The 12185-nt window shown below is 45.5% G+C and overlaps 1 protein-coding gene across 7 annotated transcripts in view; it reads left to right on the top strand.

The window, feature by feature from the left end:
• Positions 1-2193: 2193 nt before the first annotated feature.
• Positions 2194-12185, top strand: part of MLLT1 (MLLT1 super elongation complex subunit) — a 46341-nt gene continuing 36349 nt past the window's right edge. For all 7 annotated transcript variants that reach the window (XM_090027561.1, XM_090027560.1, XM_090027558.1 and 4 more), the window contains exons 1-3: positions 2194-2331; positions 6037-6217; positions 8684-8766. In XM_090027561.1, coding sequence (XP_089883687.1) covers positions 2320-2331; positions 6037-6217; positions 8684-8766 — 276 coding nt within the window. In that variant the 5' untranslated portion in view covers positions 2194-2319. The remainder of the gene's footprint in view (positions 2332-6036; positions 6218-8683; positions 8767-12185) is intronic.

The raw sequence follows: 12185 nt of genomic DNA, 5'->3' as shown, positions 1-12185 counted from the left end.
ATCACAGTGATCAGTCACAACTCGAAGGGAGAGGTTCATAGATTCATAAATTGTAAGGCTGGAAGGGACCTCGGAAGATCATCGGGTCCAGCTCCCTGCACCAAGCAGAAAAGACAACTGGGCGTCAGGTGACCCTGGCGAGGTGCCCGTCCAGTCTCCTCTTGAAGATTTCCAGCTTGCACCACTTCTGGAGGGGGCTTATTCCACAGTCTGGACACCCTAAGATGTTTTTCCTAATGTTGAGCCTGAATCTCTGGAGAAGAAGAAACAGAGCCTTAAGGCCCCTCTGTACCAGCAGGAAACCTAGGAAAGGAAGAAGCTTTCCCACAAAGAGAGAAGTTGAGAACGCTTCCCCATGTCCACTGGAGATAAGACAAGAAGCAATGCAATTAAACTGTGGCAAGGGAGACTTAGTTGTTTCCCCCCCGCCCAATGTCTAATCTAAGAATAAAGATAGTTAAGCACAGAAAGAGATTACCTAGGGAGGTTTTGGAATCTTCATTATTGGAAGTTTTTAAGAGCAGGTTCGACAAATATGTCAGAAAATGGTTCACATGGATGCTTAAAGGGTGTTCCACCTGTTTTCAATGATTCACACAACAGCAAGTAGAAGGAGAATTCAAACTGGAGGGGCACAGCAGGACACGGGATGCACTTTTTCACTTGAGACTGAACATGTTGTGTCTTTCTTGCTTCGCTAACATCTGCCACAAGGCTAATGAAATAAAGTTTCTGCCTCCAGCATAATTTGGGCTCTTGGTTAATTGTCTGTAGACATCACAAATCTCCCCCTCATTCCCAGCTCTGCCTCTTGCTTGTGGGTTAGCATCACACCATCACACAGGCTGTTAGGCGTTTTTCGGAGTTCCCTCACACCATTCAACCAGCTGGTCAGAAGTACAAACGCCTGCCGCCTAAGGAATCTTATGTGCTTGGCCTAACTTCTCCTGAAGCTGGTTTGCATGGGAAGAGCCACAAACAGCATTGCTGAGGCAAAGATCAAGGGAGAAAAGGGGCACCCAAACCTTGCACGTAAGCCTATTTGTTGCCCATCAGGACTGTGGGCATAGCCCACCACTCAACATACTAGCCCCTGCTAATTGGGGGAGCTAGGGAAGCACAGGAACAACCAAATTCAGGGGACAAAAAGTACAAAGACAGGACAGGAGAGCAGGTCACTGGTTCAAAAAGAGCGCACCAGGGCCAGGGCTTGCACATAGGATACCCGCTTGCATGTGGGGAGTATCCAAAGCCCCAGACGGATGGTCTGGGAGGGAGGACAGAGAGAGCAGCACAGACTTGACCATAGGGTGGCCATCGAGGGACATCAAGAATAGAGGCGAGTTGCATTGAGTGCACAGCGATCGTGTTCTTTTGACCACTCTGAGCTGAAGGACATCTTTCGCTTGGGCGTTTTGAATGAAGGGCGATGTCGAACTGATTTTGAAGACCAACGGCGGAAAGTCGTAACATTAAGGACGTCATTAGGACACACGACAGATAGGATCTTTGTTGGCATTGCGATGTGTAGGGCATGTGCACCCTCTGAGGGAGCTCCCCTTTCGCCGGCGCCCGTGGGCAGTCGCCGTGGCCTCCCCCAGCCTCCGGGGGCCTGCAGCATTCACGTTGGTTGGCATTCGCAGCACCAAAACCAACACCGGATGAATTAATCTATCTAGTAAAGTCTGACAGCGGGCGCCTGAAGCGAAAAGCAGAGGACCTCAGGGTGTCGACAGAGGACGGAGCGGCCGCCGACAACCCCGCCAGCTCCGCGCAGGCACGTTTTAGGCCTCGGCTGTTGGGGTTTCACCCAAATGACTGCGGAACAGGTTTGGCCTTGACAAAGGTGTTAAAATAAAAAGCAGCCGCAGCTCAGGGACCCTTGCACTGGGGACTTCGTGGGGCTCCCTACGGGGAGCCACCGGCCTTCTTCCCGCCCCCTCAGAACGAGGCTGGAACCAGGCGGCCCCACCCCTTCCGCCCCGGCCCCGCCTCCCGCGGCTGGCGCCGAACTTCACCTCCAGCCTCACCCCCCCGCCCCCCGCCCCCGATTGGCCGCTACGCCCGCCACTCAGCGCGCGGCGGGTCTCCGGAGGCCCGCGGGAAGCCCCGCCTCCCCGCCGCAGCCGAGGCTGCCATTGGCAGCGGTGGCTGCCCCTCAGGGGGGAGCCCGTTTCCGGTTCCGCGGGGGGCGGCAGCGGTTGTGCCTGTGAGTGACACACAATGAGGCGAGCGGCCGCTGCGGGGCCGTGAGGGGCCGGGGCCGGGGCCGCGGCCGGGCCGAACCGTGGGGAAGGGGGGAAAGCGCTGAGCCCAGCCATGGACAATCAGGTGAGGGGGGCGGGGTGGGGGCGCACGTGGCAGCGCGGGGCCCGCCGCGGGGGGGAGGGGCGGCCGTGGTGCCCCCATCCCCTTCATGGCCGGGGGGAGGGGCCCAGCACGCGCCATGGCCCCGCCCCCTGGCATGGGGGAGGGGCAGGGCACGGGGCCGTGGCCCCCCCGCTCCCCCCCTTCGGGGGCGGGGCAGCACCCACACCCACCTCGTGTGGGGGGCTGGGGTGAGTGAGGCAGTAGGGCTTACACCCCCTGTCCCATCCTGGGGTGGGGGTCCCCCCCAAAAAACTACCCACTCTGGTGGTAGGCATGAGCAGAGAGGGCCGGGGGGGGGTTGACCCTATCCCACGTCCACTCGGGGTAGCACAACTTTCTGCCCCTAGCGCTGAGGTGCCAGCATCCAGCTCTGCCACATCTCCCGGCTTGGTCAGAAGTGGCATCATGATGGTCTGCCGCCCCTCTTTTGAGGGCCGGGGCATCATCCACAGCGGTTCTCATGGGGAAGCGGGGAGCGGCATGTAGCATCAGTGCTGGTGCCGGGGTCCTGTCCTGGAAAACGGGGTATTACCTTGCTCCTGCAACCTTGCTGCAAGTTGATCTTGCCAGGATCGAAAGCAGGCTGTGCCTCTCTCTTCCTAGCTGTATTTTTTTTACGTTTGCGCACAATGTAATCTTGAAGCCTGAGTCTCTACAGGCCCATAAATTTACATGTGAAGCTCAGCTAAGCTCTGGTGGTTAATCCAGAAGTGACAGTGAATGGATCTAATTGTTGGTTTGGAAGCGGTTGGTGTTATCAAACGGAGAAACTGGAGGTGAGAGTTCAAGGCCTTCGTTGAGAAGTCGCAGGACATAGTCATTTGTGTCAACAAATAGGTTTAAATTTCATTTTATTGTAGACGGCTGGGCAAAAATTGGATTCCTTGTATTTCCAAACAGAGCAAATTGAAACGTTTTGGTGGGGAGCATTTCAATATAGGTTCTTTTCAGCTATTGGTTTAAATCAGAGCTGCTCGACCCCTGACCTGAGAGCCGGATATGGCCTTCGGGGCTGCATGATCCGGCATGCGGAGCTCTACATGGATCTGGAAATTTGACATTGGAGTACTAGTGTCAATTAACCCTGTCACTGCTCCACTGCCACTGCTTCCATGCAGCAAGGCCCAGATCTGATCCGGCACAGCTGGATCAAGCCCGTGGGTCAGATCCAGCCCACAGACTGAGGTGGTATCACTTATCTGGTCCTCGGAGCGAAAAGGTTGGGCACTGTTGATTTAAATCCTGATGATGGCTAATCAGACTTTTACCTAAAAAGAATGTCAAGTACCATTTCCACTTTAAACTCCACTGTTGTTTTACATTTCACTTAGTGCTTCCTAACCTGATTTTAACTAAGACATGTATGGGATTTTTCAGTCATTTCAGCTCTTATGACAAACCTTTATAAATTGCAATTACCCTTCTCTGGAGTGGGGAGGTAATTGGGTGCAGTAGCAAAATTTAAGGCAAGGTTACAGCTATTTAGTGCATGAAGCTATAGAATAGAATGGATCTGTTGGAAAGAATTCTTACTCGAATACCATGGGAATGATGTCAAGAGGTTTTGCCCACCGAGGTCAGGGTTTAGGCAGACTCTCGCTAGTTGCATTATCTCATGCAAGGTTCCTTTGTTTTGAGTAAAACATGGTTTGTCTTTTTGTTGGAATCTCAAGATTTGTAAGCCTAGGCAAAGGGCACCTTTTTTGGGAGACAGACAGACAGAGGAGACCTTAGTCTTTCATGCTGAGTTGTAGCCCATGGAGGTGACAAGGCCAATGTGCAAAAGAACAAAATGATCTACTGAGAGAACTTAAAGATGACTCAGAAAAATGGTGAAAGAGCGATCCCCTGGCTTAGACTTGAGGGATCAACAGATATATGAAGATGTTTTATGTTGGAGCTGGTAGCCTAAATCAATACTCTTAAAATCATTTGACCCTTAATGAGTTGTTTTTTTCAGTTAAGGAGCTGGATGAGAGCTTAGAAAATCATTGTTCAGTTCCTGGCTGTGCCATGGACTTCCTGTGTAATCTTCAGCAAGAAGCTTAGGCCAAGGTTTTGAAAGGTGACCTGTGATTTTTCAAAAAGTGCTGAGCATGCACCCGTTGAAAATCAAACTACTGTTATCTATATTAAATTGGATACTCAAAATCACTATCAACTATCTATCTGTGCCTTAATCTCTGGTGTTAGTCTTTATTGGTAAAATGGGGATAATACCTTTTCTGCTTCCTGTATTTGCTAGAATATCAGCATTTTAGAGCAGGGACTATCTCTAACTACATATGTATTCAGTGCCTAGCATAGTGGGGACGCTGATCTAATTTTGGGGCCCATGCATGCATGTGTAAAACAAATAGTGAGGAATAATGTTCCCATTCAGAATGCCAGCTGATAGTTGACTAGGTCACGCCTCCATTTTGAAACTGAAAACAAATACATTTCCCCCATAAATCTTAGTTAAGTGGAAATAAAAGTCAAAAGCAGTCCTGCCTTCATGTGAGTATGAAGTTCCGGTCTCTAGCTTTGGACATTTAAGTGCACTCTGAGATGATCATGGTTCCTGCTTTAGTTTGTATAATGTTCACGTGTCTAGTCTAGTAAGTACATAGATAAGACTCTCAGGTGAGTTGTTTCTTCTGAACTCATGCTAAAAGTTTTTTAGTTTTCTGTGTGGTTAATTACACTGACCTGTCCTCTGCAGCATACATCTATCTCCTATAGTCTCCTAGGTGAAACAGATCTGCAGTAATATGTACATCATCTTAATAAACGTCACCTGTTTCTTCCGTGCTATATGTAGTAACGTTTTTGTTCCTTGAATAGAGCACTTGGTTCACCTATTTGTAGTGTTATCTGTTTAATACTAATTAGATTAGCAGTTTGCAGGTGCAGTTCAGCTGCCTCAAGTGTGGGAGGCTGTACAAATGCACATGAAAGCGAAGTTCCTGCCCTTAAGGAGTTTGATTTTTTTTTTCCTCGAAAGTATTGATGAAATATGTGGTAAATACTGTGGAACATCAGAGTTTTACTTTCTTGTAAATTACATGATTCTTCTGCTAGAAAATAGACACAATATTGTATTCATATAGTTCCACATGAGCAGTCCATGAAAATTAATCAGTGTATAAAACTTACAATGCAGATAAGCTTTCTTTAGTTCCTACAAGAACTTTAAAAACGGTAAATCAAGTGCTGTAGTAAAAAAATGGCAACTTGAAAAATTGATGTGCACATAATCTAACCTAGTGATTCACAATCTAATATCTTTTTTTTTTTCTGCCAATGCTGAAAATTCTGCCTGGGATCTGAAAATCAGATTGCTGTGCTCTGACATACCTGTAATAAAGATTCTGCAATAAAAACTTAGCTGGTGATGCATGAGACAGAAAAGCCCATCTCTCTTCTATAACTGTATTGACTCCGCAGTGTTAGTTCCATCAAACTAAGTAGGTATGACTTAGAGACACGGAATAGATTTATGGTGGTAGGAGCCATTTTTAAAATCACTTTTCAGACTGACTACAGCATTGGTTTAGAGAATTTGTCGGGGTGTCAGAGACATTTAATTTTCTTTAACAACTTATAGTTGTGGATCTCAAAGCTGTGTAAAAGTGTCATCACTACTACATTAATCGTTATTCTGCACCTCTCTTCCCCTTCCAGTGCACAGTACAAGTGAAACTGGAGTTAGGGCATCGAGCCCAACTGCGGAAAAAGCCCACCACTGAAGGGTTTACTCATGACTGGATGGTATTTGTCCGTGGCCCAGAACAATGCGACATCCAGCATTTTGTGGAGAGGGTGGTCTTTCGGCTACATGAGAGCTTCCCAAAGCCCAAACGTGGTGAGTATATTTTTTGGAGTGTCTGGTTAACCACCATTTGATCTCCTTTGTATGGCTGGTCATTGTGCAGTCTAGATTTTGCCTTGCACTGTTAGGTTTCTGTAAAATATTTTCTTAAGGAGGAGCAAAACATAAATTGCATACACACAAGCCTTGACCTTTGCAGGTGACTAAAATCCTTAAAATATTGGGTGAGGATGGGCCTAGGGATTTCTCTGTTTTTGTCACTGAGTAGATATCAGAATTTCTACAAGTCCTACCCTTTCACAAATGCCATTTTCAGCTCAGTACTTAGTAACATAGTATTTAGCATCAGGAATGGTGACAGGCCTCATTTTCCTAAAATTCAGTATTTTTGAAGTACCAGGTCAGGAAGACTTGGTCATGTAGGTATCTTATAGATACTGCCTTACAACAGTCATTTGAAGAGTCAATGCTGTGAAAAGTAACGTGAAAGGTTACAGTTTGTTTGGGTTTTTTTTAATCCTGTACATCTACTATACACGTTGACTATATTTACTGCAAGTTAGTGCAATAAAATTGATATATGGTAAGCAACCGGGTTGCTGAACTGGAAGTTAATTTATCAGAAGCCTTGAATAAAACTAACAATCTGTTGTGCTGGAATCCTTGTCAACCAATGTAATTACTTTATAACAAACATCTATATTAGGATTGTATATCCTCTTTGCTAAGCAGATTGCTGTATTACCCTGCTCTAAAAACAACAGTTTATTTCCCTTCTTGCTTCTCACTTGCCTGGTTAAGGTTCCTCATCTCCCAGCCTGCTTTAACCCAGCCTTTCTCTGGTCAATAGATTAATTCTGCAGCCCATCAAGACTATGCCTAAGTCGGCCTGAAAGGTTGTGGAAAGTCACTTGCAATAACTTGGAGCAAGGGACTGCTGGCAAGGTTGTACAGCGCAGCGAACACGTGAGAACTACTGGAGAAAAAATTGTAAAAATAGTGTAGCAGAAGAACAAAAGCTGCCTGCTAAATAGTCTGAACACTTCTTCTGAGATCATATGGGCATTATTTGTTTATGGTACAATTTTAAAGTGAAAAAAGTTAAAGTCAAGCAGTTCTTATTTCAGGCATGCACTTCCCTGTTGTAGGAGCTTTTGGAATTATTGGAGTGTATCTGTTGGTATGTTTAGGACTGAGAATGACTGACTATTCCTATATTAGAGGAAATTAACTTGGTAGATGCTAAGTTTTAAGGGAAATATCACTTCCTAATCAAACCAATTCTTTGAAATACTTTAGAAATAAACAGTATAAAAGTCTTTCAGTAATTTTCTCTAGTGACTTAACTGACTTTATTTACATTTACTGTAATGCATTAACTACGTTCAAGCATAAAAGTATCCTCCTTTCCTGAGATGAGAGTAGTCTGTTCCTGTTACGTCTCCAGTGGGACCAGTTATGTACAAAATAGCACTGACTGCTTTCAAAGAGAGCTACAGCCATCATGCCTCTGTTACTGGGACTTGCAGTGAAATGAGAATTTTGAGAAAATGAGAATAATTAAAAGTATTGGCCACAAAGGGTGGCCTTAAGAATACATTTGAGAAGTATTATAAGTTGAATAGGACACGTTTTATAAAACACATCCCAATATGCAGTAAGATTGGTTTCACCTTGCAATTTGTATCTGTGTGTCTGGGATTGAAATAACATACATGCTGTTTTGCTGCATACAGGCTGTGTTTTAATTCCTTCATGCCGTATATATAAAATATTTCTTACTTGGTATGTTTCATTCTGGTGATGAGAGTTTTGCAGACTGAAGTTGTTACTACATTTAACAGATCTCTATTTTTCAAAGCAGACAATATCCTAGATTCCCTGAAGAGGATCTACTGTCTCCAAACCATTGCCATCATGTGCAAATGGTTCTAGAATCCTCTGAGTCGGATGCTAGTGTATACAAAGTGCAATGGCAAATGGCACAAAAGATTCCAGGTCCTAAAGATACAGAGATGGAAATAGGACAAGGGACTGGGGCCGAGCAACAGATCCTTACTTAGCCAGGGAATCTTCATCCTGTTTGCTCAGGTTCTGTGTTAGTGGTGTGTCGTTCACTCAGTGTCAGAGTTGATATTTGGTATCATGAGCTCTGATGTTGTGTACTTTGGGGCTCCGATGTTGTGTACTTTGGGGGCAAGTTGTTCAACTGCTTGTTTCTGCAGGTGTAATATGCATGCAGCATTTACCTGCAGGTTTGCTGTGAGATTTGATTGCATTGACTAGAGGAACTGCTAAATTTTCCTTTTCTTGTGAGAGGAGTCAGGGAGAGGTTTTCCTTTCTCTTGTTAAACACCTGATCTTCTGGTTTGGTTTATCATAAAGGTCAGTGTTTTGAATGATCTCTGCATTGTAAGAGACCCACTTCTTATCCTTGTAATTATTTTGGTCTCTAATGTTATGTTATACTTGAAGCTAATGTGTTTGCTTCTTTTTCAGTGTGCAAGGAGCCCCCTTACAAAGTGGAGGAATCTGGCTATGCTGGCTTCATTATGCCCATTGAAGTATATTTCAAAAATAAGGTAGAGTCCAAGGTCTGGTCTAATTGTCTTGAGCTGTTACCAGATAGTGGAGCTATCTGGCGAAAAAGGACCTGAATTCTCTGTCTGTTTTATGTGTACTTGTTTATTACTCTAACAAATAGAACTTGACTGTGAGAGTTGGAAGTGGAAGCAAACTTTCTGCCACTTCAGAAAGAAAACTTAGTGTCTGATAACAGGGTGGAGTTGATTTAAATCAAATCAATTAAAATCACTGTTCAGGAAGCCTTGATTTAATCATTGTTTTCTACAAAAAGTGCATTCATATTGTTTGATATCCTCTATTCCAGGGGTTCTCAACCATTTTATGCTGGGGGTTGGCAAACCATGGACTGGCAAACTGCAAACCACAAGTGACTGGCATACTGTGGGCAGGCAGCCAACCCTTTTTTAAGCTCAGTATAAAAAAAGGTTGGCTGCTGGTCTGCAGTATGCCGGTCACTTCCAGTCTGTGGTTTGCCGGTCTGCAGTTTGCCAGTCCACGGTCACTTACAGTCTGCTGCAGCCAACCCTCCTGCAGAACAGCAACCAACCCTCCTGCAGAACGGCAGCCAACCCTGTGGCCCAGGGGTTGGGAACCCCTGCTCTATTCATTTAACTTCTTGAAACTTTACACTTTTAGAGAGAAGCAAGGGCTTGACTCTATGCAAACAAACTCGCAGAGAGACAAGAGGGCTGATGAGTAGGTCTGTGCGAAGTGGCTAGTGTTCACTTCGGGTTCAGCTGATTCGGGGGACAGCGGTTTGATTCAGTGACTCGAATCACTGTTCCGATTTTGATTTGGCTGAATCTGATTCGGAGATTCAGCAGCAGCTGAATCTCCAAATCAGCCAGATCAGGCCCATCCCCTGCTCCTCTCCCTGCCTGCCCTAGTTCCCAACACTTGGGGGGGTGGGGAGGGCCCTGGCTCAGCAGGTGCTGTTTGGGCAGGGGGCAATCCTCACTGCCCCCTGCTGCATGGGGGGGCTCTGCATGAGCCCCCGAATCCCCCCCCAGCCCCCGCAGGTGTCCCTCATGGGCCAGCTCCAGCCCTTTAAGAAAAAAAAGACCTGAAGAAACCCAGGGCTTACTGCTCCTGCCAGCGGGGGATGATCCCTGCTTCCTTGCACCACGTGGGGGCTCTGTATGAGCCCCCTGAAGCCCCAAGGCTGCCCCAGGAGCGGTGAGCCGCAGGGTTTTTCTTGGCTTTTTTTTTTTTTTCTTAAAGGGCTGAAGCCCTGGCAGGTGGGGTACCTGTGGGAGGGCCAGGAGAGCAGGGGGGGCTTGTGCAGAGCCCCCCATGCAGCGTGAGGCAGTGGGGATTGCCCCCCTGCCCAGCAGCACGTGGTAAGCACCAGGGCTTTTTTTTTAAGTACCGGGAGCTGGGGGGGGGGGGGGGGGCTGGGTGAGTGGGTGGGGGTCGGGGGTGGCAGGGGTCGCCCCATAGTCTCCTCCCCCATCCCCCGCCCCTAGTACTTACCAGCTCGGAGTAGCTGCAGCTTCCTGCTGTAGCCACCAGGGACTGTCCGAATCATCAGAGCTCTCCGAATCTTTGCCAAAGATTTGGGGATTTTTTTAATCTATTTAGACCTCTTAATTGATCCCCTGATTCCGTTCAGATTGGGAGATTTGGCCACCAAATAGGGCCAAATCTCCTCTGAATCGAATCACCACCCAAAGCTTTGCACAGCCCTACTGATCAGGTCTGTTATCTCTCATCCCCGTATACTACTGTCAACAAGGATGTTATCTCTGGGGACACAAATCCAGAGTTTGAGAACTGAAGCGAAGCATCACAGAGATGCTTAATGGGATCTTCTAGACTGATCACCAGTTCCTGTTGGGTACAGTGGTTTTCGTGGATCTTTACTAATCAGCAGAAGAACGTCTGGGAACCCCATACACTTGGACCCCTGATGCAGTTCATGGCCTGTTGTGACCCATTTATAAAACTTCTAAAAATGTTACATGAATATATTGTCTCAGGGTATATGATTAGAAGTTATAATCCCTATTCCGTGATGTTATCTTTGAACTTTAACATATCTGAAATGAAAACTATCTTTATATAGGCTTATTTAAAAAGAAAAAGCATCTTAAAAATGCGATTAAATAAAATAAATCTGATTTATTTATTTATTTTATAATTGTTGAGTTTTGTCCATCCTGTCTGATAATAGTGGAATATGGAAAAATAATATAATGATAGCCTGGCAGGTTGAGGGCTTGTCTACACCCAGGTTTAGTACAGTTAAAGTGATACAGTTCCTCTAGTCAGAATAGCTACAAAAATGTATAAAACTGGTTGTATCAATATTTTTTTCATGATATACAAGAATAAGCTGTGCCAATGTTAGGCACCACTGTTTTATTTGTGTGAATGCATCCATGCTTTGGGATATGCCAGTATAATTGTTTTGGTTAAAAATTAAACCTAACCTAAATGTCTCTGTCAGTATTCAGGTCCAAATCTAAGATTTGTGGACCTGTGGTATAGAAATTCAGTCTGTAATAGATGCTGTCAATCTGATTTCATGTTTATTTAAAAAAAATTCTAAGGATCTTAAAACTCTGTAACAAAATATGAGAATTAAAACATGGTATTAAGAGCGCATGGTAAAGATAAATGTTAGGTTTGCCTCCAAAAGTCATGGAAGATCCCAGAAACTAGCAGTTTGTCAAACTATTTTGTATTCTTCCTTTTTCTTGCTATGAGAGAGAAAGCATGGCAGTTACTTTGTTATAGAAAAAACTAGTACAAACCCAGAAAAGCTAGAAAAAAGAAAAGTTAAGTTACTGAACAGGTTACACTGTCTACTTTGCTGCCCAGAGACAGAGGTCTTGCCTTAAGTCTACCTAACCTACCTTGCAGCATCTCATTTACTAAAATGCCTCTCCTCCCCAGACTCATCAGGTTACCTCTACTTTCTTCCTACTTCACCACAATATCTCATCACAATGCTATTAGTTGTGAACACTTTTGAAGTAGTTTGATGCTTGTCTATTAGTTTCCCTTTAACTCTGTAGCCTTTGGAGTGCAAACCTTTGTTTCTGAGCCAGTAATAAGCTGGTTAAGGATTCTGACACACTTCCCGTTGTGCACTGCAGGGGAGCTCCTTTGTTGGACTATGGAGGATTTTGTGTGCGTGTGTGTGTGTGTGTGCGCGCCAGAGGCAGACTGTTCTAAGGCTAAAAGAAGCAGTCTGTGGGGTGAAAAGAAAAGTGGGCAGTAGAAGTGGGTAAAGGATGAAGGTTGGTGATAGAAGCAATTTTGCTAAACATAAGTACTGAAAAATTAAAGCAGTGAAACTTACCAAGTTTTTAAAATGCTGAGATTACCCATGTGACATTTGGTGTTTTGCAGTGGGAATACCCCCACCCCCTGTTTTATATCCTGCCTTCCGAATCGGTGTTCACCTTTA

The sequence above is a fragment of the Crocodylus siamensis genome, chromosome 14, assembly GCF_052110815.1.
Source record: "Crocodylus siamensis isolate JL-2025a chromosome 14, ASM5211081v1, whole genome shotgun sequence".
In the NCBI taxonomy this organism is placed as follows: Eukaryota; Metazoa; Chordata; order Crocodylia; family Crocodylidae; genus Crocodylus; species Crocodylus siamensis.
Note: the sequence above shows the minus strand (reverse complement) of the source record. Positions and strands in the feature narration are given on the sequence as shown.